Genomic DNA, 25,356 nt, shown 5'->3' on the forward strand with positions numbered 1-25,356 from the left:
TAAAAGCCAAAATACAGGATTCCTTACTATCATTTAAGAAGTGCATTCAGAGCAGTTCTGATCTTTTTTTCTTATGCCTTTTTTCCCCCCCTTCTCTCTCTACTTCTCTGGTTGCACAATCAAACATACACACTACAAAGTCCACAAAATTCCCATACTTATAAAAGCAATTATATTTTGCTTTTTTCATACTTATATACATAGCAAGACAATTTGACGCTTTATATATATTCCCCACTATGTGTGGGCAAGAAACGATCATTTGCTGCCTTTAATAAAACTTTCTTATGTGCTTGTCATGAAAAGAATTGGCCACTTTTAAATGCTTGACCTTGTAAAGTAAACTACTTTTATTGGGAGTGGGGGGAGCAAGCTCATTTCCTTAAGAGTGAAAAACTTTCCATAACAGAAAGTATGTGTAAAGGAACAAAGGGGAAGACTACCACTTTCTACCTTTCAAAAATAGCTAAAGAGATTTTGAGCAAATGTGGAAAATTTTAGAATCAGCAATTTCAATTTGAATTCTCCAATAGAGGAGAAAAATTAGGCTGACCATGTGAATGTTTCAAAACCTATGCTGGAACAAGCATATCTTTTGCAAGAACATTCTTTCTTCATTTTCCCCCCCATTTTGAATTTTAAGTAGGCAGATTGTTTACATTTTTCACTATAACATAAGGTAGACCTCATTAAGACAGTCAGTGAGAGAATGGGTATAAATGAGTCCTTTGAAGGCTATGCATCAGGATTGCTATTTGATTTCACAACCACTTTATACTCCAGTCTTACTCTGGACAAGACAAGAAACAGAAGTTCTTTAAAAAAAAAAACCAGCCCATGTCATGCCATTAAGGTAAGTCATTTCCTTAAGCTATATATATGGCAAGTCCTGAAGGTCATGTTTTTCGTAAGACCATTTTTGGCAACTTGTAAGAATCCTGACCTCAGATGTATGGGATCGTGGGCGCTGGAGTTTGTTGCTACTGCCTGATTTTAAATACAGAGGCATATTTAATGAAGATATGGTTAACAATACATAACATTGCTCGACAGTGGGGATCAGACCAAAGGCTTGCATGCTGAGATCAGTTGTCTTCAAAGACCCCATCTAAGCCCTGCGAGCTGCACTGTGGATCTCAGGGAGCCACAATATGTCTACCCACCCAAAACCTATAGAGAGATGCTTCATTAACCTCCTGTGACATACAATTTACTGCAAAGGTAAGTTTAAAGTCATCTTTTCCCAGTGCTTTCAGTCATTATCACACAACAAAAGAAGGGAGGTTTCAAGATGCAGTGCGGTAACCTGAGATACTTGCTCAGCACTAATCAACCTATTATTGTGAAGTTGTGTTTGTAATTCAAATGAGTTAACTGAGCTGATGGCTAGTTCCACTAGCTGACTCTTTACATATCAGACTGTTGCTCCATCCAGATGGATTTGTGTTTCATTCAGCACAGGTGGACACTTATTCTTATGATCTAACTTTATTAGCATAAGCTGTTCATCCTATTATGGTATAGTTATAGGCACAATGGGAAGCCAGTGAAATAGCCCCTTTTATTCCACATATCCTGCCTCTTACATGTCCTTGACTTACATTTGCTGACTTTGTTGAAATAAATGAGCGTTTATTCCTGGTAACCTTGCAGAGGCAATGCAACTACTGAAAAGACAGCTGGGAAATATTCTATCTTCTGTACCAGCAACACTGTCAATCAGTACAGGTTGAAACAGAGGGGATGTATTTCTCATTCTTTGTTAATTGCAAGAGTCTTTGCAAATACATGTTGTTGAAATGTAAATAAATTATAAAGCAGCGCAGGCATCAAATAAGTTCTTGTTACAGAATATCAGGCAAAATATAAGCAGCCAGTGAGGTTTTCATGTGCTGAGGACAGTTTGAACTGCTGAAAATAAGAAGGAAAAAAAAGGCTCCAAAATTCTTATTTTATTGTGGAAATGAGAAGAATATGCTTTCAAAACTGAACAAAAACAGGTGCGAAATCCACTGTATCACTCTTAAACATCTTTGACTACTGTCTGGCATGTGGTAGAACTCAGTTATGTTCAACCCCAGAGCATGCATCATCTGAAAAGCCCATGGTCTAGCTAGCTTGTTAATGCAGCAAAAACCTCTGAAAACAACGACATAGGCTGATGCCTGCAGTCTTGAATACAGCTACAAGAGGACTCCAAAAAACGCATGGTGTGGCAAAACACATAAACGTTTTTTTAAATATCTGCCAAATCAGAAGCCCAAATTGTGATGCCAGGAGAAAGTTCAACTAAGAAACCCCTGCACTAAAAATGTGGTGCCCTGGTTCAGGCCCCATACACCCTTGAATGAGCAGCAAAAGCAATCATCTAACCAGCTGCAACTGCACGGGACTAAAAGGAGACAGCTCCCGCTGAAGTAACACACATGAGTCACTGAAGTCTTCATAACTTATCTGATCTATAAGAGACTGAAATAACTCTCTTCTCTTTCCCGGCAACCGCTGCAAAGCAGATAGCACAGGGATGAAGGAATGTGCAACATCCACCCTGTAAGAAACAGATGGGCAACCATACTCCACAGCAGCTGCAATCTCTTAATTTCAAGGGAAATATAAGTAGGAGCAAATTGCAGGCATCTCCACTTCAGTGTGCATGGGGGTTTTTTTGTTTTGTTTGTATGTTTGTTTTAAATCATCCAACCATAGAACACTTACGCAGCAAGCTGCTGAAGAGCCTCCAGGCGCTGCTGAGCCCTCCCTCTCCATCTTCGGTCAATAAATAGAGGCACTGGATCTTTGCCCTCCAAGCACAGACTGTAGCCCGGGAAACAGATCAAGCTACTAAACATACTTCTGAGCATTGGTGCCTTTACCTAGTGTTTGTGTGGACACAATGAAAAAAGGCAGTGATTTAGCGATTTCAAATAGCATTAAAGAGACCAGAATTTCAGCTTGCTGTGATTTACAGGACTGCACATTTGGGATGGGGAAAGAAGGCGGCATACATATGCTAATGATGTCAGCTGGTTAGATGGTACTTCTCAAGATGTGGAGCATACCAGACTAGCAGCAGATGCACAGATATGTCTTCTGGCTGTTTTCCAGTGTCTAAACTTATACTTAAAATTGAAGGGTCTAACAGTTCGTTACATAAAGAAGTTAGTGTGCAGTAACTGTGAATGCGCAGTAACGTGAACTTCTAGCACATTACCCCATGTAACTCCCTTCAGTTTTGTGTACTCTAGAAATGAAGTAACATATTCCACTGACAGAGTAAAGTTACATTATTTTATACTGTAACAATTTTAGCATGTGTTAAAAATATCTCCACAGGAGTCAGAACACAAAAATGATCACATTAAAAATCCACACCCTTCCTTCTAAGCACTAATTTCCCTGGGTAGATAAGCCTTTCTAAATTTATGGTTGCCAATAAATCTTTGCAAGCGTGACTCAAGTATAAGTGATGTAGCTATATTGGCTTGAGCTTCTGTAAAGCCTGAAATCAGATTTGAATTGTGAATTGCCCCTTTCATTTCAGCAGGTGCTAACTCGGATGCATATAGGGTAGTGGTGACATTTCAAGTACACTAACTCACCAGAGTGTAAGAGAGTGTCAGATGATGAAGATCTAGGCACCTTACTATGAGTAGGTGCTTGCTGTGCATGAGACTGCATTTTTGTTTCATTTCTCTTCAAAGGCAATTCAACTTTCGAGAGTTTGGAAAACCCTATAAAATAATATATCACAACCCCTGTCCACCCCATTTTGTGATGCTATAGTCTAAGAATTCAAAGTCATATTGTTTCATATTGCACATTATGGACTTGCTGATTCATATGCTTAAAACATGTTTTATGCAAGTCAGAGTCTGTCACCACATCCGTCCGCAACATTACACCTATAATATGACAACATCAGTGACAGTATGCCTGCTTACTTTGTCTGGCCTGAACTGTTAACACAGCCATACCATTGCAAGGATCTCTATGATGACAGGCAATGTTTCCAGCTCCATGTGTATGTCTCTCTACGGAGAGGCAGAAAAACACACATTTTTTCATATAAGAGAGAGTCTGAGACAATGGGGTAAGAGACATCCAGAAATATTCTTCAAAAAAATGTTTCTTGATTCCATTGTTGAAAAGCTGCTCAGGGATTTTCTCCCTACTGTACAGCAATGGAGTTTCAGAGTTCAGAATATCTGCCTTGCAGGCTCAGTCAAGTGCATAGCTTCAGGAGGACTCTCTGTTTAAAATCCAATTCATTGTGCAGTTGTACCAAGTCTGTTTTCCTTTGGCATTCTACCTATATGCAGCCTGTCCAGCCATCAATCACTGCTGTCTAAAGATGTGACTGCAACTCCCCCAGACATGCCCTAGCTGGTTTTAAACTAGCTAGGGTGAATAGCAATAGCAGGGGAGCAAATGCAGTGAGGAGCTAAGCATGGGCTAACTAGCTAAGGGCTTAGCTAGGAAGTTAAATTGCACTAACCTAGTATGAAGAATCAGGATGGGTTTGCAATCTTTACAGCTGTTGCTACCTAGTTAATTTTAAACTAAGTATGCTACCTTGAGCTGTAGTGTAAGTATATCCCAAGGTAAGTGAGGAGGCACCATGTGAAATAACACATTTTAACAACTCTGCTTGAACAACAGCCCAACAACTGTCCAGTTCTTTTATTAGATCTTAATAACATATACAAGCTATTGTTAACAGCATTTGGAGATATTCTATTACAAATACTGACACACAATTTAGGAAATTACTCAGGACATGAAACTGGGCATTTCTAGGCTGCTGCTACAGAGTCACCCTTGGCCAGCAATCATGGTTACTCCCTGTGTTAAGTCTTGTTTAAGATAAAACTGCTTCCTTTGCTTTGTATTTTGCTGTTTTAAGAGAGCAGCTTAGAACTGAGACAGAGTTTCTACCCATGTGCATGCATACACACAGAAATGTAAGGTTCACATGTGAGCTATCTTTGGCCAACACCTACCACTTCATCACCGACAAGTTGAACATGGACATTTGACTTTGAATGGTCCTTCTCACTTGATAGTGTGTACAGAGAGTCTGAAAGATAAGTGAACAAATGGAACTAGTTACATATTTGAGGAGTCAGCACAAATCATCAGTCAGGCTCCACTTCCCTCTTTAAAAGTCTGTCCATAAGAGTATAAAACAAACTAAGAAAGAAGAAAAACCTGAAATACATGTCTCCATATTAAAGAAACTCCACCATCACACAAATGAGCCTCAGAGCTGACATACTACTGTTCTGTGGAACATGCACATGACTGAAGAAACATCTACTTTCTTTGGAAGCACTGCCAACTTAAATAGAAAATGAAGAGATGAAACAGAAAAAAGAAAGCATGGTGCAATGGTAATCAGTGGAAATATACTGTACATGATGCTTCCCTCTGGGATATCGAGCTAGTGCTGGCTTTCCTCCAGCTTGCAAATGTTTCATAGTCCCAAGCACCTCCTCACTACTGACGACTCCATTTCTGCTGCCAACCCTAACCCTTTACCACTATGTGGCTCTGCCCTGCTCCTGGGGCGGCACCCATCTTCCCGGCTCCAAACCTGCTTTCTCTGCCTAGCTAGTTGCCGGTCGCTCAGTGCAGCCCCTCGGCCAGCTATGGCCGCGCACCTCCTCTTGCACAGCGGCTGGGGCGGGGGGAGCGCCCGGGGATGGCGGAAGCCTGCTCGGGCAGCCCATCCGCTTCACGACCCGCACGCGCGCCCCCGCCAACACCTAACTCCCCGCCCCGAGCCCGGCCGGCCCCGCTGGACGCGGCCTCCCTCCCCGCAGAGGGCGTCGGGCCTGGCTGCACCGGTCCCCCCGCCCCGGGGGCTGCAGGCGGGGCAGGGGGCGCGGGGAGGACGTTGCCCCTCCCGGCCGGGCCCGGTACCGTAGAGGCAGTCGAAGATCCGGCCGGGAGCCATTTGGCCGCCGCGGCTGCCGTCCCCGAGAAGCGGGGCCCGCACCGCGCCGGTCACCGTGCGGCTCATGGCGCCGCCCGGGCGCCGCCGGCTGCCGTTCCCATGGTGACCGCCGGCGGGCGGGGCCTCCCCGGCCCCGCCCCCGACAGCGGGACGTTACGGCGGGGGTGAGGCGCTCTCCTGTTCCGGGGGGTGGCGGTGGTTTCTCGGGCCTTTCCCCGGGGACAGCCCCGGCCCTCGGGTTTTCCCATGCTGCTTCCTCAAATCGCCGTGGCCAAGGGTCGCCTCTCCCCCGTGGGCCCAGCTTCCCGGAGAGCCCTGAGGCCTGTGAAGGCGGCGAGGCTCTCCCGCCTCCATCTTGTGCCGCCTTGCCCGCTGCCTAAGTGGCGGTGGCGCGGGTGGGAAGCTGAGGTGGCCCAGCCATCTCCTGCTCCGGCGTGGAGGACGGGGACATCTGCAGGTCCTGCGTCGTTCTCTACCGCCGCTTTTGGGCCCCGTGCGCGGGACGGCAGGGCAGCCCCGGGGCCAGCTTTGCTCCCTTCCCCGCTGGTGGCCCCTCGCTCCCGAGTGAGGAGCCGCGGAGAGCCCGTGTGAGGGGCTGCGCAGTGGAGCGGTGGCTTGTCTGTCGCTTGAGGAGGAGAGGGAATGACCGACTGAGGGGGGCAGGGCCTAGGTATTACTGCTTTTCAACAGCTCTTGCTCAGGTTGTTTTATGTGGTGCTCTCCAGTTCCCCTGCGTCCTCACTTAGTGCTTAAGAAAACTGGTTTAGCAATTACAGTGGGGGACTGGATTCAAGCCTGGATATTCTTATTCCTGGCTCTGCTTGTTACTGCTTAGGACTTCTGCTGCTATAAAGTGGTGAAAATAGGCTTGGTATCTACCTCCCAGAGAGGCTGCAGGTATTTTTGCATTTGTAAAGCATCTGGGGAGACCTGCACAAAGCATTACAAACATTACACTTATTAAGATGCATTGCTGTTTTTGCAAGGAAGAGGCCATCATCTTCTATGAGGACCGAAGTTGGAAGCTTCTTCATGCTGTTAGAGGAAGGGACAATGCTTTTGTCAGCCTAAGGGGATTTGGAAGCAATGCTGTCAAGACCTTTGGACTAGGACTAAAAAAGCAGTGGAATTGCAAATGGACCCTCTCCTCTGCCTATAATCTTGAAGCAGGTCCCTCGTGTTAGTTATTTTGTATATAAAACCCTGTATATCAAATAATTATTCACAGCTTGCCATGTCTGACATTAAATTTTGGCCCATCAGCGCTTCATCGCAGCAGAGCAACTTTAGGACTGTGTTTCCAAATTCCTTGGCTCTGCCAGTTTACACATGGACATTTAATTCAACTTTGAATGCTGGTTTACTTTCTTAAAGACCCATCACTTTTTTGAAGCAATAACTTCTTTCTTAGGGTAGTTGATCAAAATGGGTCAATTGAAGACTCGGATGTGGGTCTGAACTAGGAAATGCTATCACAGCTTTGTTGCTGACTGACATCGGTAGGATACTGCTTTCCCGAATTGATTGATCCATGCCGTAAAGATACCCAGCAGGCTGTAAAGGCTTTCATTTTACTAAAGAGCTTTACAAAGTGATGCCTTAGAATTAGCAACAGGGGTAGCAAAGGTCACTTGTTCATAGAGTTGCCCAACATTTCTCATGATCAAGATCAGTTTTCCTTTTTTGTATCTCATTTCATTAGAACTTCATAATTTCCATGGTGAAATTTTCCATGCTGGACATCTGCCTTGAGGTAATGAGGTGTGTAAACTGTATGTTGGCCAAAAAACTATTCTTTGTCAGCTCCACCCTCTCACGGTTTTCCACTTTAAGGTTTTCAGAGATGACTGGATACAGGTGGCTGGGACATCTGTTTTTCTGATGAGGAAAGGAACCAGATGGAAACCAGGTAGAGAGGGAGCAATGGGACAGTTACCAGAGTTCTTGACAGAGTACAACAAAATCCCAGGGCATAGCTTAACAGATGAGTACTCTCTGGAGTTGTGGAAGATCAAAAAGGTGCAGTCCCAGTATTAACTTTAGCCGCATTAAATTGGACTACATGTAGGATGTTGCCACCTTCTTCTTTGTTCACCATGAGCTGCCTGGCCCCACTGCCTCTGATCTCTTGGTGTTGGCAGCTGAAAGACTATGTGGGAAACCATCTCAGGAGACTGATGTGGCTGAAAACTAACCTGTCAGAAAATAAAAGTTTTCAGGTCACTGCATAGCTGCCTGAAGACTAGTACTTGCTCACAGGAGGTGACAGGTATATGTGGCTGAGCTAAAAACCTCAAGGTTCAGGTTCATGGAGCTTGCTTAGATTAGATTAGCGTGTGTGTGTGTGAAATATTGGGTTATTCTTAACATTTCTGAGAAGTCTCTGTGAATTACAGGTGTGGACAGTGAACAGCCTTACAAGTGTTGAAAGATGTGTTGATTATTACTATCTTGAATGTTCTTTGCCTGAAGTCTTCATATTCCTGTGGACCTGCAGCTGGAGTGAAACCTGGCCAGGGCCCCTGGCACGCGGGTGTGTGCTGTGGAATACGCTGAAATGGCAAAGTGGTGAGGTTTGGTCTGAATCATTTGGGTTTTTTGGTTTTTGGTTTTTTTGCGTTTTTTAATGCAGATCAGCCATTTCCAAAGAAAAAGATCCCAAAACACAAAAGGCTCTGAGAAAATGTTTGATCCCAGGCAGTAAATTGGAAATCTTGTTTCTGACCAGCACTTTGGAGAAGGGACTTAAAGCTTTATCTGGCAGGTCTGTCTGTCCACAGCAAGAACGCATCCTGTTGCTCTGGTGAAAGTGAGCTGAAGGCAACTAAGCTGTAAGCCATCAAAAAAGATTGCTGTTTCTTAGCTAAAGTTTTCAAAGAACTTGACTGATGGGCTTTCTCCTCAGAGCTGTGGGCTGTAGCATGATTTTTTGGGTTGGGGTGATTTTTTTTTTTTCCCCAGTAATAGCTTTTCCAGAACAAGACTGTATAGCTGAGCTGGGGTGCCGTCTATCTCATGATTTTTTTTATCGCCACTTGGCTCTGAGGGGACACCAGGTGCTCAGATGTATGAGTAAACTGTCCACACCTTTGTGAGTTACTGTGCGGTGACTGAGTGGACTAACTGTGCCAATGCTTAGCACGTTGCAAAATTGTGGTAAAGTGCACTAGTTTAGCTGCCCATGAAAGAGGCTAAGCCCAATGCATTTTACCTCACATTAACCTTGAGATAAGACGGTGTAATTTGCTGCAAAATGAATTACTGCGACTCTGTTGATGGACTTTTAATGCTGTGATGACTTGCTGATGTGTTTGAACTGTAAAATCAGACAAAGAGAAGTGGAAAATTTAGACAAGAAGGGTGGGATTAGGCATTAGTTGAGAGCAGAATAGTAGCTGGACAAAGAGAAGATGGATTGGACATGAAAGTGTGGTTTTAGAGGAGAAACTTGGCTGGCTGAGCAAATAAAAATTAGTAGGAGAGCGAGGTGGTAGAGAACCAGTATGCAGGGGGCAGAGGGAGAGACAGGGTGAGCAGCCAGTAGAGTGGAACTGAAGTGATCTGGACAAGAAAATGGGAGACCTAGATGAGGAGCTGAAAAAGTGGGGAAGGGTGTAGAAAGGCAGGACTGTGGGGGAGAAGGCAAAGAGGTTGAGCTAAACAGATGCTGAGTCTCTCTACTCTGTCTTCCTTCTGTCCTCCAAAGCCTGGGAGGGAACTGGGTTTCCTGAATGTGACTTTTCCCCTGCAATCCACGAGGATCTGTGAAACCCCTGGCAAGATGTCATCCATCTGGCTTTAAGCTTAATTGTGTAGATGGTCCTCTTCTGCTCTCTGTTTATTAGCAGTTGTCAAATGACAGTACTGTTGTGGTGCTGGGTGCATGTGATGCTTCGTGGCGGCTTTTTTCTAGTTATTAAAAGAATCTAAGTTACGGGCAACAAGTTATAGCATTAAAACCACCGTTGAGGCTTTGATGGCAGGAAATGCCAAAACTGAAGTCATCTATTTAAAATTAGTAACAGTTAGAGTGCCATTTCCCATTCTTGCCACAGGATGTCACAATTTCTCCATGTACGGTCCATCACAGTCCCTAACCTGGGTGGCGCCAGTTCAGCACTTCTATTAAATGTGAAATGATGTAAAATGAATTTGGCCCTTGGACCCGTCCAAGGTAAGCCCTAATTTCCATTCCCTGTCCGATCTCCACATGGTTTACTAACTGTGTATAATAAACACCTCTTTCCAGGTGTATGATTCAGAAGGAGCAGGAAAGCAGCAGCACAAGGCTGCAGGCAATGTGGTTGCTAGGTTTTTAATCCAGGAGAAGGGGGCCTTCCTCCCAGCCCATCAGAAGAGATGGTGAAGGAGAGTGAGAAAAAGAGGAGGAGGAGGAAGATGTGGTCACTATTCCTGGGAGGAAGCAGAGGTAAGCCTCAAAAAGATGTGAGAAGACAGATGCTGTGAAATCTGATGTTTTGGGGACCTAGGCCTTGTCTCTCTGCTGGCTTTTGGCTATAGTAAGGCATTATATCCATTGTGGAACACCTCACTTATAGCTTGTGACATCTTTTGTAAAAATGGCCTTGGAGTACTGTTTGTGGTAAATTGAGCTTCACCAAGGTGAAGTCTTTGGTTTCTTTGTGCTGTTTTTACTAAAAGCTCTGCTAAGACAGGCATCTTGAGATACAACTACTGAAACGGAAAAAACAGATGAAAGTCTTTATAGGAGACCTGTTCTGTCTTGCTTTTCTTAGTATGACTGTTGTCACATTTCCTGTACTAAAAGCAATCTACAGATGAGAATAGCCTAAAAAGTCAAAGTTCAAAAAAAATGAAGTAGTAGTACTTTGTGATCACAGTTAAAGGATTCACTTCAAAGCCTGCTGAAAGACTTCTGTAATGGTTTTGATTAGCACTTAAAAAACAAAAAAGGCCGAATTAAGGACATTTTCAGCCCATGGTTCAGAGAAGTAAAATTTGTGACAAAAACCCAAGTTTACTAATACTTCAGGCATCCTCTGAAAGGACATTCATTTACTTAATTTCACTTGGATGAGCTTTGGATGAGATTCTTAATGAACAGGGATGACATTTGGATGATTTGCTGGACTGAAGTCAGGAATGCTGTTGTCACCTCAGTAGGAAAAGGATCTTGGATTGAACTCCTTAGGGAACTAGTGAATTCCTAGTGTTCTCACTCCTCCCATGCAATATTCAGAGGAATAAATGGCAATGCCAACATGTTAGTTTGCAGCTTTCGAGTTCCACTGTGTTAAGACATTTCTTTTCAAAATTAAACCTTAGATTCCCTCTGTTCTTTGCTGCCCCAATCAGTGGTTAAATCAGCAGAGGAGACGCTACATCCTAGTCAGAACACAAGAGGTAAGAGAACAACCAGAGGAACAGTTTGATGCATGGGGAATATTACATTGACTTAACAGACAGGATTTCATCCTGTATTTCTGGCTTAGAAGTTGGGATGAGCTTGTATCTTCAAAGCAATCCAACTACTTCTTGCTTCTGGAGACCTGGATGAGAAATGTGCTTATAGCTGGGTTGTGATCGGATTCCATATCTACTTGTTATGAGAGTTTGGCTCCAGCCTTATAATCTGTTTGTCTATTTTAAAAGTAAATACATTAACAACTGTATTTGCTGGTAGCTGCCTGTTGAGCTGAGGGGAAGAGAGAAAACCCACTGACTGGGAAAAGGGAGTCCAGGTGCAGGGAGGGAGGGAAGGAAGGAAGGCAAGAGGCAGCTGTAACTAGAAGAAGCTTGAGGAGGGATGGGAGATGTTTCAGGGAGTGGAAGGGGTTCCAGCCACCACTGAGTTCTGGTTCTGGTGATATCCATTTTTGTCAGCTCCATGCTAAGCTGAGAGAGGACAATTCTTTCTTTAAAAGGGCAATCCTGAAAACCATTTGGAGCCTGTTAATAGTCTGGATGGGATAGATGTGAATTGCCCTATTTTACCCAGCCAAGCCTGAGGAAAGGCCCTTCTGAAGTACTGATCTCCCTAACACTTGACTGGTGGTGCCTGTTCAGCCTGCAGGGATGCTGGGAGGGTGTTGTCACTGGCCTGGCCTGGCCAATCAATCATACTTCCTGACTCTGCTCTCCCCCAGACTAGGCAGAGGGCCAGCATGACTAAGAGGGGTGGTGACTCCCTAAGAATGTCAAGGGCTGTAGAGAGAAGGTTGTCTCCTTGAGCCAAGGAGATCTCTCTACCCAGAAGCTCAGGAGTTCAGTAGCTAGATTTTTACTGGCTGCTTGATGGATGGTTTGTACTAAAGCCCACGGTAGTGCAGGGTAGTTTAACAGTTCAGCAGACAGGCAGACATGTAGTATGTATTTATCTGATGCGTCAAAAACTATGAAATGGAGTACCTTGCTGACCTCTGCAGCATTTCTGCTCTCCTTGCTCTTTCTCCTATTGTTTGCCAAGGTACCTGGTCAAGTCTGGCTTCCAACTAGCTGGAAAACTTTTCCAGGGACTGAATGTTTGTGCCTGCCTGATCTGAAGGGGGGGCATCAGGCACTCTTGATTTTCCATGACCATTTTAGCCACTCTCTTCAAGGACATTAAATAGCTGGACAGAAGTGCTATCGAGTCTCATTTCAGCTTGTTATTATAATACAGTATAACTCTTCCATACACTACACTCTTATTTCCTCTTAAACAATTAGCACAACCTGATCTTAATCCTATCTATTAAACCTTTCCAAAAAATATTTACTTATCATCCTTTAATTGCAATCACTGGATGGAGGTCAGCTGAGGGCTAGTACACATCCAAGGACCTGGGGGAGGCCTACCAGAAATAAGTGTGAGACAGCAGTGACAGGGCACTCAGGCCATGGGAAGAAAAAAGCTAGAATCAGCTGAACAGAGCCCTTTCAAGGATGGGGGAAGGATGCATTAGTATCACTTCCCTCGTGTAAGAAAACAAAGCCTGTGCTCTCTTCAGTCTTGAAAGTTCCCCTGTCTTTCCCCTCTGTCTTTGCCTGCATGCACATAGCCCTTCCCACATCACTTCCCAGTCTCAAATGGTAGAGACTGAACAGAACACAGTACAGGATCTAGAGTATATCACTGGTGTCTTGGCATATCAACTGTGAGAGCATGATAGGAACTGAGCATCTAGCATGTTGATCTGGAAACCTCCCCTCTTTGATCCTGAGTAAGTCTTTGGATGGACCCCTAGGAGAATCAGACCTGGAAGAATCCATTCGGGGTTTTAAATAAGGGACTGGAGTAGTTGAAGTTCATGATGTGCCAGTCCAGACAGGATGCTTTGAGTAAAATTTAGTGTTTGTTACACAGACTAAGTACCAACCCAAGACACTCAGTACATGGAGAAAAAACTGCACAATGTACTGTATAGCATATTGAAAAACAGGGCAAAATAGTCAGGATATGGGCTTGAGCTGAAGGTTTAGATGAAATTTTCTGCCATGCAGATGACTTGTGTTCCCATGTCACTTTTTCAAAAATAATTGTACTCCAGCTATGTAATGTATTTAGGGAGATGTCAATGTAAATAGGCTCTCTTGAGAATCCCTCCACCTTCATATGGAGATGCCCTAATGCTTCTTAAAATCTGAGCCTTAAGCACTTGATAGTCAACTCAAATTGATTTTTGGTGGGAATAAGGATTCTAAAGATCTTTCAGAAAGTGCCAGTAATGCTCATTGGACTCACTTAGACATTCTTCTCCTGTATCAATGATAAGAAAACCAGAAGAAAACAAGTGCAAGAGCATTAAGTGATAAAAGTCAAAGTCTAGCTTGACCACTGATGTGAAAGAAATGGCTTAAGAGTGAATTTTCTACATTATTTTGTAACTTTGTGAGTAACAGCTGCAGGGATTCTAATGGATTCAGAAGATATGTAATGTTGCAGGCTCCTTACAAGCAGCTTGCAGCACTGTACAGCATATGTCTTGACGCAATATTTAAAAGGAGTGAGATGCTGGGATGTGAGTACATTGAAGGATGCAGCTGCGATCAGTGACATCTCAAAAACTGAATGACTCATGTATTTGTAAATGCTAATGATTCCTTCCAGGCTTCCAGTTAGCTCCCGCAGTTTGTTGTGAATGTTAAACTATATGCCATAGTGGAGCTTCACATTTCATAAAACATGATCAAGAGAGACTTGAATAGATTCAAACAAGCCAGATTTGCTACCGATGCAGACATCAAAATGGCATGCCACCAAGCAGAATAAAATTAATAGCAGCAACACTTAGGGGGAAAAAAAGGACGACTGGAATGTGTGCAGTGGAAAAGAAGTGGACCTACTGTATTGCTGCTTCTCAGTTGACCAACAGCTTAACATCATTCATTGGAGTTGTTCAGAAACACTGGCCGGTTTGCAGCAGAACCGATCAAGGTTGGAAGCTGGTATTACAGAGTATTTTATGGAACTACAGTGGGGCATTTTTCTTCAATACAGAGGCAAGTGGACTTGGGTTCTGAACGAGATTTCCTGTAATGCATAAGCACAGAGCTTAGGCAGCATTTGATTTTGTGGGGTGACTAATCAGAGATCATCCATGCATGCATGCGGTGCTATAGCTTAACAGTGGCACAGCTGTCTGATTACTTGGGGTCACATCCTGATCAGTTCTGAGAATTCATATAGGGGTTATGTAGAAGTTTGAAAGCCTTACTCTTTCAAGTCATAAGACGTGAGAATGAAAGAGGTTTCCTGTTTGGAAAGAACTATATAGGCATCTGTCTTGGTTAACTCTGCAGTGGAGGAAAAAAAAATATCTGAGGATAGCAAAACTTCCCCCTGAGTGACTAGTGTGTATCTTCTTCATGCCTAAACACTTTTAAACCTGGGCTATTTTTTTCTGAATTTTATCTCAAAACAGAGAGTCTGACTGCAGCGGAAGGACAGACCTTTGCAGATTCATGTCTTTTGGAGGATTAGTGATGTTATTTTCCAAATACAGGTTAGGATTTTCTGAGTTACTAAGTGTAGAGACTGTCAGACAATACACACTTGTCTTCTTCAGCCATGCTCTTTTGTTGTGTTGGTAGCACATGCCGCCATTTGAGTGCAAACACCTGGCCTTTTCTTCCCACTATTCTGCGCAATGGGATCTATTCCAGAATGCTTGGATTTTCATGGGTGTTCCCTCCACAAAAGGGAGCAGCTGATCAGTCATCCTAGCAAGCACTGAAGTAAACCCGACCAGGCTTGAAATGTGCATCCAATATCAACTGCTGCATATCTGCAATGTGGAAAAGCTGCCATGTTGCCAGAGGCTCAGTTGTTCTTGCCTCCAATGCATGTGGAACAGGCAGGTTACTTTGTGGCATGGTACCAAATGGCAGCTTCCTTCTTTTGCCATGTTACCAGGGAGACTGCATACTGAATTCGCTGATCTGGCTTTTGCAGTGTTGCATGCATGGCAAATTCATAATCTTCACTACTATTTTGGATATGCTTTCAGCAGGCAGTGAAAAGAAGAGGCATAGCATGAAAGTGATGATAGTCATAATCTTAGCACAAACTGGGGAGAGATGTGAAGAAAAAAAATGTGAGAAAGACATTAAGATCCTTTAAGATTATACCAAAACCAGGCACTTATGTCTTCCCCCCCCCCCCCCGCACAAACATCCAGATTTCACTGGAAAAGTCATTCATCACCAGAAATAGTGTCTCAACTGTACTATAAAAACATTGGTTTATTAGAAAAAGCAAGCAGTGGTGGCAATTCTTGACATTAGTTTTGCTGCAAATTTTGATTGGGACAAGAGTTTCTGCTGTGCCTGTTGTTGTAGGGGGGTCGCTGTCTTTACTGTGGAGGACTAGGCCACAGAGTCCTTGTCCCAGCATGACACCCCAGAATTTCTGGGATGCTGTGGGCCAAGTCTTGCAATGTCAGAGACAGCAGTTCTGGTTCTAAAGTGGAAAGTGACTGCAATCTTGCAAACTACCTTCCACCTCCAGCCTCTGATGCTCTGAAGATTTGTCCAAATTTCTGGCAAGAGATGATCTGTTGCAGTACTAGCTCATAGGGCATTCAAGACACAGAAATGTCTTAAAAGTAATCCTGATTCTACTCTTGTTTCTTTAAGGGCTTGCTTGCCAGTATGGAAGGAGACTCTCTCCATACAGCCTTCCATGGTGATCTCCCAGGAGGGGATGGTTCAGTCCTGTGGTACAGCAGCCCTGCATACAGAATTCATGCCATAGTCCTGAAACATGGGGATTTGCCTCTTCAGCCTGGGAAGCCTGGGAAAGGACCAGCACATCACTTCTTGAGGTGATTTTAGCCCAGTGAGCCACTTGCCTTCACCTAAAGACAGAGTTTGAAGCCTAGAGGGGATGTAATTAATCACCTTAGAGTCTCTTCCATTGTACTAGACCAGAGCAAAGGTCCTTCTATCCCAGCATTCATTCTCTCTCAGGTCACACTGCTGAGCTGATAGTATTTGGTGGCTGCAGGTCTGCAACTCTGATCAAAACCAGAAACTCTATCTTGTACTTGGGCAGTTAATATAATAGGCAACAGGGCCCTGACGAGTCATCTTGCTCAGAGGTTTGAAGTCCTCTTTTGCCTGTGTGTATCCAAGCATTGACCAAAACCACAGCCAACTTCTTTGACAATCAAACACAGTGTATGGTTGACTGGGCTGCTGGAGCAGTGTCTGTCTCACATTTATACTAAGTCAAAGACAAAAATATTTCTCTAGACTGATATTAAATGGGTTTCTTTTTTCAAGATGGTAAAGGGTTAGTGGTTCCCAGAATAGGCACTACATGGAAAGTATCAAAATATCTTCAGCTCTGTTTTGCCACACAGATTTTCCACAGCTAAATTTACCTTCTATCATGTATATCAGAAGCGTGAGAAATCTGGAGAACCCCAGACTACCCCAGACTGCTGCTTTCAACTGACATTGATAGGGGCTTACCGTACCTAACAGTGAATGTAAATATGTTTTTGAGGTTCCTTGAAAAGTCTGTCCATTTGAGTCTCTCTAACAGACAAGTACTTCTTTTTTTGAACAACCATTGTTTTAGTGGGCTGAAACTGAAGATACAAGAAGCCAACAGCAATTACTGCAGTGCTACTGTGATGTTTACGCATCATGAGTCACTGCTGTATGTTCTTTAAGTCTGATAAAGGGCTGTACAGGGAAAATAATTTGGAACCCCATGGCAACTGGGCAGTCTCCCCCTATTTCACCCATTACTCCTCTAAACCCAGAGCTGTAAATGTCTGGTGCTATCTGTAATCCTTGTACTCTCACATGTGGCACCAGGCTGCCAAGTGACATGGTAGATTGAGGGAGGGTCTTTTTTCATTATCTCTTTCAGAGAGTCTGAGATTTTCACTGAATCTCCTTTCCTGGGTACTGGATCTGACAATTTTCCACCAGTGTCAGCTCAGTAGCCTGCCCTTAGCTATTCCTCTTTGACTGGTAGATAAACCTGTTCATCCTGACACATACTCTTTAATATAATCCGTCTGCCACTGTCAGCAGGCAGAGGACAAACGGAAAACAAAAAGCACCAAGCTAACAATCCTTACGCGCAATGTCATGTCAGAAGAGAAAAGGCTCCCCTCTGCACTGTACTCCAAATTGGTGCAATCAGTATGAAAATGTATTAACTGCACTTTAATGGCAATTCCCTTCCTTCTCCGCCCTCCCAGCCCCTTCATCCCACCAAGAAGTAATTCCTTCCAGGGTGATTCTATTACAAACTATTACCATGCAGGCAGCATGGCCAAAATAACAGTGCTCCTCAATCTGTTTGGAAAGCTGCTAGAGTTAAAATGGAGTGCTGCTTGCAGAGATGTTTACTCTCCACAGACCATACCTTTGTGCAGACCCCTTTGAAGTCTTCTCCCAAAATGGCTAAATTTTAACCTCCCTCTGCCCTTGGTATTCTGTAACTCTGGCAAGAGCATAAAATGTGTTTTGTTTGGTCTTTTCCTGGTTTCTACAGGCCAAATCAATCTCATTCAAACTCTTTTTTAAAAATAAAAGATGTTGTTAAATAAAAGATACTGTTCATTTGCAGACTTGGGAAACTCCCTTTGAGGTTTTTTACCACAGGTGTTTCCTCAGAGTTTGTGTTGCTATCACCAACTCTATTCAGGCCTTTGGATAGTGGCCAGCAGATAAAGCTTTAGGAAGAAAAGACAAAGCTAGTTAATTTGAAAGGTAAACATGCTTAATATGTTAAAAAAACTAATAACAAGGCACTGCTTTGGAGAGCTGATGCATGCTTTTGATAGGCGTTTCAATCTCAGCTCCATCTTGCAACGTGTTTGCATGGATTTGGAAAAAGCATGTTCTGGTCAACATATGCAACCTGTACATCTTCCAGTTAATCATGCCTGGCTGCACGGCCTCACAACATGTGTGTGCTGAACCAGGAGGCTGTGTGGGCGTAGGTCAGTCTGAACAACCTTCCCAGCCAAATGGGATAGCTGGGGACAGGCTACTGAGCTGAGATTCATGGATAATTAAGGAGGTGGATGGTTAGGTGAGCGAGTGTTACGTGACACCATTTCAGAGGTAGGATCGTAATGCATAGGCAATCTCCTCAGGAGCCTGTGTTTCAAGGAGCTGCATTGTCAGGGTGCCACAGAGGTGCCTCAGTGGTGAAGACAGGAGAGCCTTATCTACCTGTGCGATGAAAATGTGGAGCTTTGGACTTCTGGAAAAGAGCTAGGTTCTACTTCTTGTCTCTCTTTGTGAGAATGAGGGGATCAAAAAAGAATCCTCTCCTGTTATTCCAATGATATATCTCCAGTCCTCCTATATGATCTCCCTTCTGGCCTGGCTTATTGGAAGGGTAAATACTGAAAATAATTAAATAATTTTCTCTGTCTTGCCCAGGGCTCTTGAAAACAATGGGGTTGCTTTATGTTTCATGTCTTGTATAGGGCAGGACCCTTTTCAATCTTTTACCTGACTGGAGTGTTCAGATCCCTAGCAGATATTTTGAGCTCGTAAGTTTTGCTGAGACTGAGAGCATGTCACCTGTTTTATAGGAGCTACTGCTATTTACTCTTCATCACAGACCAAATAAATACCTCTGTGATTGACAAGTATGGGATAATCTGGCCCAAGTGTAAAAAACTCATCCTAAAAGTCAGAAATTAATTAAATACCTAAAATACAGGCTTTGTTCCTCCAAATGTTCTTGTCAGTGTTCCTACGATTTTGCATCCCCTTAGTACTTTATATAAGCTGCCAGTTCTTTGGCTCTTGCTACACCCCATTAAAAGGCACAGCAGTTGCATCCCAGTGGACATATTCTTCTTTTCCCCTTCCAAGCTCTCAGCAGTGTCACATCCACTGATGTGCAGCCCTTTCCACATTACCTGTGTGGGGCGTCCCTTTACTCTGCAACGTGCCTGCCAGTCTATCCATGTGCAAGTATAACCCTGTCATCATCAGGGCTCGTTGCAGGCACAAGCGTAGCACGCAGTTGCCTTAGGAAGCTGACAGACTGTGGCAAAATAGCCAAGCTGTTTTGTGTATGGCAGAGACCTGGAAGGCAAGAGTGGCTGCTGATGCCTGGTTTGGGGTGGACTACAAAGGAAAAGCAGCTCTCTATCGTTTCCTTTATTGCACATGGCAGGGACCGGCCAGGCTGGGCCCCAGCCATGAAACAGCAACATCTCATGTTGCAAGTGATGATGGCTATGCTCGTATGTGCAGTACCCACATAGCCACTTGTTCTTCACTCCCACAGATCTCCAGTTTTCTGTGCACAACTGCGATAAAGAACTAAGCCTGTTTTCCCCACTGCTTGAGTAGGAAAAAAGAGCTTAAGGTAGCTGGTTACAACTTTCTGATCATGGAGCCTGGCTCTGGCAGAAGTGAAATCCCGTCAGCTGCTGCTCTTGCTAAAACTGCAGCAGGTGGCAGGCCCTCTCAGCTCCTGATGCCATTTTTCACCCTCCTGCCCGCTCCCTCCTTCCCTTTTCTTTCTGGCTTGTTAGGTATCGAGTGTTCCTGGAGAACTGTTGCAGAATGGGGATCCGTTGGTGTTATAACCGTCGACCCTCGCGCTGGGAAAACGTTCAAGACCGTCGGCTGAGGGAACGGGAGAGCGCGGCCGACGGCGGCGCATGCGCACCCGCCGCGGGGAGGAGACGCAGGCGCAGGAAGAGGCGGGGAGGCAGGCGGAGGGAGGGCTTCCGAACTACATCTCCCAGCATGCGGCGGGCCGCAGGCGGGGCGGGTGAGGTTACCCGGAACGGAGCGGGCCCCTAAGGCCGCGAGCGCTGTGGTGGGGGAGCGCGGCGCTGTCTCTCCGCTCTCGCGCCGGGCAGGCAGGTAGCGGCGCGCGCCGGGGGGCGGGGCTGGCTCGCGCCGGGGGTCCGCTAACGGCCGCTCCCGCCCCGTTCTTCCCCGCAGTCTGTGGCTGCCGCGGAGCCGCCCGCCATGTCGACCGTTGCTGCCGCCAGCTGCGACACCAAGGGCGCGGGGGAGGCGCGGGAAGAGAAGAAGCCGCTGAAGCCCTGCTGCGCCTGCCCGGAGACCAAGAAAGCGCGGGACGCCTGGTGAGGGCCCTGTCCCGCCCCGGGGGGTGGCCTCTGGTGGGCCCCGAGCTCCCTGGGGCGGGCGGCAGCGCCTGCGCGGGTATTCCCCTTCGCAGGCTGGGCGCATCTGCTGGGGCGTTTTAACCAGTCCTGTGCCCGCTTCCGGCCCGGCCCGGTGGATTTCCCTCCCTGCCCCGCTCGTTGCAACCTTCCAGGAGTTTCTGCCCCTGCCAACGTGATTTTGGGAGCCCTCCCCACCCCGGAGCGAGGGTGCTGGAGCATCCAAGAGGGGTGGGAGGGGGAGGAGGGAGAGTGCGGAGGAGGAAGAGGAAATGTCTTAAAAGGATAGATAAGAAATGAAGTGATTAATAGCCCTAGTTTAAAACAGGTTTCAGAGATTAGCTTTTAATGCTGCTTACAAACCTTCACTACCGTTCACTGACTGAAGCAACAGGTACTAGCAGGTAGTAACATTTCTATTGTTTAATTGATTATGAATGCTGTTCTCTTTTTTTAAATAAAATACTTTGGTTTTTAGGTGTCAGAGGATGATATTTCTCATAGAGGTGCAAAATTTGACAATGATGTATATAGCTGCATTTGTAATTATAGGCTTAGTCACGATCATATCAAATAGCATGAAATGCACCCCCAGAATAGAGTTCCTTTGTCTATGACAGTAAATCTTTAAAGTTTAAAAAACTTTAATCTGGTCACCAAATTGTCTGTTTTTTTCTTTTTTCTTTTTTTTTTTTTTCACCTGACAGGTGGTGCAGGTGTTGTTCAGTAGGTGACATAATACTGGACACTGTATTTTTGATAAAGTTAGGGGTGTGTGTCTAGTTATGTGGTAGAGTGATGGTGAGTCCAGGGCCCCCTAAGAAAAGGGTAGGATGCAAGTCCCAGGTCAAATGGAGTTGCCCTGGGTGGCCAGCAGACCTGTCCGTACTTACTGTAATAAAACTTAAATGATTAAGAAAATAAGATATTTCAGTTATTCACAACTTGGTAGTTTCTTCCTTTGGCAGCAAGAATAGCATAACGTGGCAGATGAGGGTTGATCAGACCTGTGACCTGCGTTCTGCAGAGCGGTGGAATCCCCACCTCTGGGGACAGGAAGCGCTCTGCCAGTCAATCAAAGAGCAAGTCTGAACTGCTTTTGCGGTATACATGATACACCAACGATGGTAGGCTGTTACCACTATTTGAATATGTATTAGACACTTGGATGGATCAGTAACATCAAAAGTTACCATATGTGGTAAATCATGCTTTTAGGAGTAGCTGGACAGGTTTTTTTCTTCAGGGTCCCTAAATACCAACTGAAGCTGGACTAAAACATCATTTACTGGTCAACCTATTCTGTATTGGTCTCTTACTGGAGAAATTTTGTTGCTTCCATACTGAATGGTTTGAAACTGATTGCTGACGAGCTCAGCATACTTGATGAAGTGATGCGACAGCCTTGTGTTGTATAACAAATCCCCATCTAGACTTGCCCAGAATAGACACAGTCCTGTTGGTGGGAAATTTTGTTACGCATTTCATCCGAGTTTTAAGTGCACGGCTCCAGACTTGGGCACCTTTTTGAGATAGTGTTATACTTTCCAAAACAGTGCTGCCCTGGACAGGATAGGCAAAAAGATCTCTGGAGCCTAATAGGGATTTTTTTATTGTCCCCAACAGCTTGTCAGTTCTGTGGCTTTGACTAATAGTAAGCAAACACTTTGTTGTTGAACCTTGGAAATCTTTTTGTTTTGCAGCATCATTGAGAAGGGGGAAGAAAACTGTGGGCACCTAATTGAAGCTCACAAAGAGTGTATGAGAGCTCTGGGCTTCAAGATATGAGCGAGATGAGCAGGACTGTGAATGTGGTGAGTATAGCCTTCAGGACCTCTGCCTCTGAAGGCCCTGGCATCTCAGCTGGTGCCAGTGGAAGGCCCAGAGTACTGTTCATGATGGCAAAGGTATCTTCCTTACGAGAGGGAAGGCAAAGTAATCCTCACTGACACTAGAGTAACTACTGCTGTCCTTGTGAGGATGGTGAAGCCTTCTTGCAGTATACAGGCTTTGTGAGTAGCTCTTCAGCAGTGGAGTATGGTTCTGCCTCTGTTGTCTTCTAATAGATCTGAACTTCAACTTAGATTTCTAATGCTAGCGCAGTGTGGGGGTTGGTTTTTGCAGGTTTGTTGCTGGGGTTTTTTGTTGATTGTTGAACTGTCCCTCAATATGCAGTGGAAATCCATGTTTTGTGAAGCTGTCTTTCTTCTCTCTTCTAGATGATGTCTGTGGTGTGACTGTGTTCTGGAAAGCTGCAAAATAAATTATTTCTGCAAGTTACTTCAAAGAACAAATATAAACAAAGAATCTATTTATAAAGAGTCTCTAATGATAGACTGTGCATCACGTCTGTGGCTTTTCCACTGTTAGCTCTTGACCACTGCTGTAGAAAATATATTTTTTCCCCTTAATAAAAGTCTGAAAATGACCAGTGTTCCTGACTCCTTTTTAAGTAAGGACATGACAGTGCCCTCCTCACTGAAAACAGTGTGCTATGGGAATGGAGAGAATGAGAAAAGCCTGCTTACTCATTGACATGAGAACATTGATTACTCTGGTGTTGTGGTTGAACAGATGGGCCTTCGGTGGGTTTTCCCACTGATGCAAATTGAGAAATCATGCTAGTAACACTGCCCTGTTACTGCTTTCAGCAAAGTCATGCCGAAGCTTGTAGTGCCATTTGTGGTGGTAGGTGTAACTATATCTGCAACAAAGATGACCACAGCCTGTCGTGGTTTAGCCCCAGCTGGCAACTAAGCACCACACAGCCGCTCTCTCACTCCCCCCCCAGTGGGATGGGGGAGAGAATCGGAAGAGCAAAAGTAAGAAAACTCGTGGGTTGAGACAAGAACAGTTTAATAATTGGAACAAAATAATAATAATAATAATGAATTATAATGAGAAGGAATACAATGAGAGAGAAAGAGGAACAAAACCCAAGGGAGGGAAAGAAAAGGGAAAGGGAAACAAAAAATAATAAAATAAAATTATACAACCGCTCACCACCCGCCGACCGACACCCAGCCAGTCCCCGAGCGGCGATCGCAACCCCCCGGCCAACTCCCCCAGTTTATATACTGGGCATGACATCATATGGTATGGAATAGCCCTTTGGTCAGTTTGGATCAACTATCCTGGATGTGCCCCCTCCCATTTCTTGGGCGCCTGGCAGAGCATGAGAAGCTGGGAAAAAAAAAAAAAAAGGTCCTTGACCAATGTAAATACCGCTTAGCGACAGCCAAAACATCAGCGTGTTATCAATATCATTCTCATACTAAAATCCAAAGCACTGCACTATACCAGCTACTAGGAAGAAAATTAACTCTATCCCAGCCGAAACCAGGACACAGCCTTATGAAATTAACCTTCCTTAGAGCCAAAACTGGATTTGCTTTCCCCTGTTAGAATTCTTCCAACTTTTTTTTAATAGCTTTACCCTAGGACTCAAGCTTCATTCTTTATAATGAAGAATTAAGTACTTTCCCTGTCAAACTCAAATTCTTGAGCCAGTAGTTCTTCAAGGGAAGGAGAGCAGAGGACTGCAGGTGTATGTACAGGTCACTTGTCTGAAAGAAAAGCTTTTTCTTTTTTTATGCCCAGTTTTTGTTGTGTTGGTCTTGTGCTAGGTGTGCATGGGCTTTTGTTTTCTGGCTTTTTTTCTCACCTGTGTGACATGACAGCGGGAAGGTGGTTGTGGCCTTTGATTCCTTACAATCTAGAGCAAAAAAAGTGCAGTTGGTAGTTTGTTACACACGTGGGACTTCTTTGGTTTCATACTATGTTGCTGTGCAACCCTAACGTTCATCCTTTGGTTAGTTGACTTTGCTTAAGACTGCATTGCTGATTACTTGCTCTCCTCCTGCTGAGTTTTCTTTTTCAGAAATTGAAGATACAAAATCTGTGCCTTGTCTTGATTTTTTTTCTTGGCTTTGATCTGGTTGGAGAGATGGGTGCAGTCATGATCATTTCTCTGCCTGCTGGGCCCTGCATATTCTGAGCTAGCAATGAATAGGCTGTGAACGTTTAGTATGTGACACTTGGTACTGTCTCTGCCGAGACTCACAAGTTGTGTGAGGAGAGTTTAGACTGCTTCCGGGAATGTTTCGTGAAGGTCCTGGGGTCTGTGGAAATGCACTCTAAAATGCAGGGGACAAGCCGGGCTGTTAGCTCTACACTGCTCGTCTACTGTCCTGTCCTGAGGGAATCGTTGTGCCCATGTTGGCTTCCAGCCTAAGAGAAGGGACAAAGGTGTAGTTCTGGCAAAAAGTGTTCAAAGCCTTCTGCGGCGCTGTAGCTCGCTGGGGAGCAGGACCTGGTGCTCCTCTTGGCGTTTATTGTTGTCTTGAGGTAGAAACTTGAATAAGGTCATTTATTGTTGAATCAATGTGTGTCAGAGCTTGAACTGAAGAGAATGTTAAAAGGTGGATGAGCACCAGCTTTGTGGTAGCATGTCCAGTCTGGCTAAACTGTGGAAATGGTGCTACAGATTAAAAAGCAGGGCAGGGGTTGGCAGTGGTCAAGTGAGAATTGAGTGCTATTTAAATCAGGTCAAGAAAAGAAAAAATGGGTCCCTGTACAATTTTACACAAACTATAAACTTAAGAAATGGGACAGGTAAGCCTGCATGAAGGTAAAAGCATGGTAGATACTTTTTTGGAAGGAAGATGATGAATGGGATGCTGTGATACCTGTGTGTACCAGGTACAGAAAGGATACTGGACAGCTTTATACTTAAAGCAACAATGGAAGAACCTTGTAGTCAAATCACATTTCTTGCTGAGCGGCTTCATTTGTTACTACAGGATTCCT

At 44.6% G+C, this 25,356-nt stretch overlaps 2 protein-coding genes across 15 annotated transcripts in view; one reads left to right on the forward strand and one right to left on the reverse strand.

Moving 5' to 3' along the window:
- CFAP91 (cilia and flagella associated protein 91) overlaps positions 1-6,102 on the reverse strand; it is a 42,550-nt gene extending 36,448 nt beyond the window's left edge. For 5 of the 11 annotated variants that reach the window (XM_072881514.1, XM_072881537.1, XM_072881522.1 and 2 more), the window contains exons 1-4: positions 5,923-6,102; positions 5,001-5,077; positions 3,975-4,031; positions 2,716-2,873 (exon numbers count right to left, since the gene is read on the reverse strand). In XM_072881514.1, coding sequence (XP_072737615.1) covers positions 2,716-2,873; positions 3,975-4,031; positions 5,001-5,077; positions 5,923-6,022 — 392 coding nt within the window. In that variant the 5' untranslated portion in view covers positions 6,023-6,102. The remainder of the gene's footprint in view (positions 1-2,715; positions 2,874-3,974; positions 4,032-5,000; positions 5,078-5,922) is intronic. The other 6 variants (XM_072881498.1, XM_072881489.1, XM_072881506.1 and 3 more) reach the window with 4 other exon arrangements.
- Positions 974-22,975, forward strand: COX17 (cytochrome c oxidase copper chaperone COX17). Of its 4 annotated transcripts, none has more exons than XM_072881600.1 (5): positions 974-1,221; positions 19,945-20,103; positions 20,363-20,508; positions 22,251-22,361; positions 22,767-22,975. In XM_072881600.1, the coding sequence occupies exons 2-4, from the start codon at positions 20,074-20,076 to the stop codon at positions 22,333-22,335; spliced, it is 261 nt and encodes an 86-aa protein (XP_072737701.1). In that variant the 5' UTR covers positions 974-1,221; positions 19,945-20,073; the 3' UTR covers positions 22,336-22,361; positions 22,767-22,975. The 4 variants fall into 4 exon arrangements, with proteins under 4 accessions (XP_072737701.1, XP_072737693.1, XP_072737711.1 ...); XM_072881592.1 differs by lacking the exon at positions 974-1,221 and adding an exon at positions 16,068-16,242; XM_072881610.1 differs by lacking the exons at positions 974-1,221; positions 19,945-20,103 and adding an exon at positions 20,131-20,281.
- The last annotated feature ends 2,381 nt before the right edge of the window (positions 22,976-25,356 follow it).

Source organism: Ciconia boyciana, chromosome 1 (genome assembly GCF_034638445.1).
Source record: "Ciconia boyciana chromosome 1, ASM3463844v1, whole genome shotgun sequence".
Lineage (NCBI taxonomy): Eukaryota > Metazoa > Chordata > Aves > Ciconiiformes > Ciconiidae > Ciconia > Ciconia boyciana.

Coding starts and splice junctions, on each gene's coding strand:
- COX17 (XM_072881600.1), top strand. CDS start 20,074: ATGCGCACCCGCCGCGGGGAGGAGACGCAG. Junction 20,104..20,362: donor GCCGCGGGGAGGAGACGCAG/GCGCAGGAAGAG, acceptor TCTTCCCCGCAG/TCTGTGGCTGCCGCGGAGCC. Junction 20,509..22,250: donor AAGAAAGCGCGGGACGCCTG/GTGAGGGCCCTG, acceptor TTTGTTTTGCAG/CATCATTGAGAAGGGGGAAG.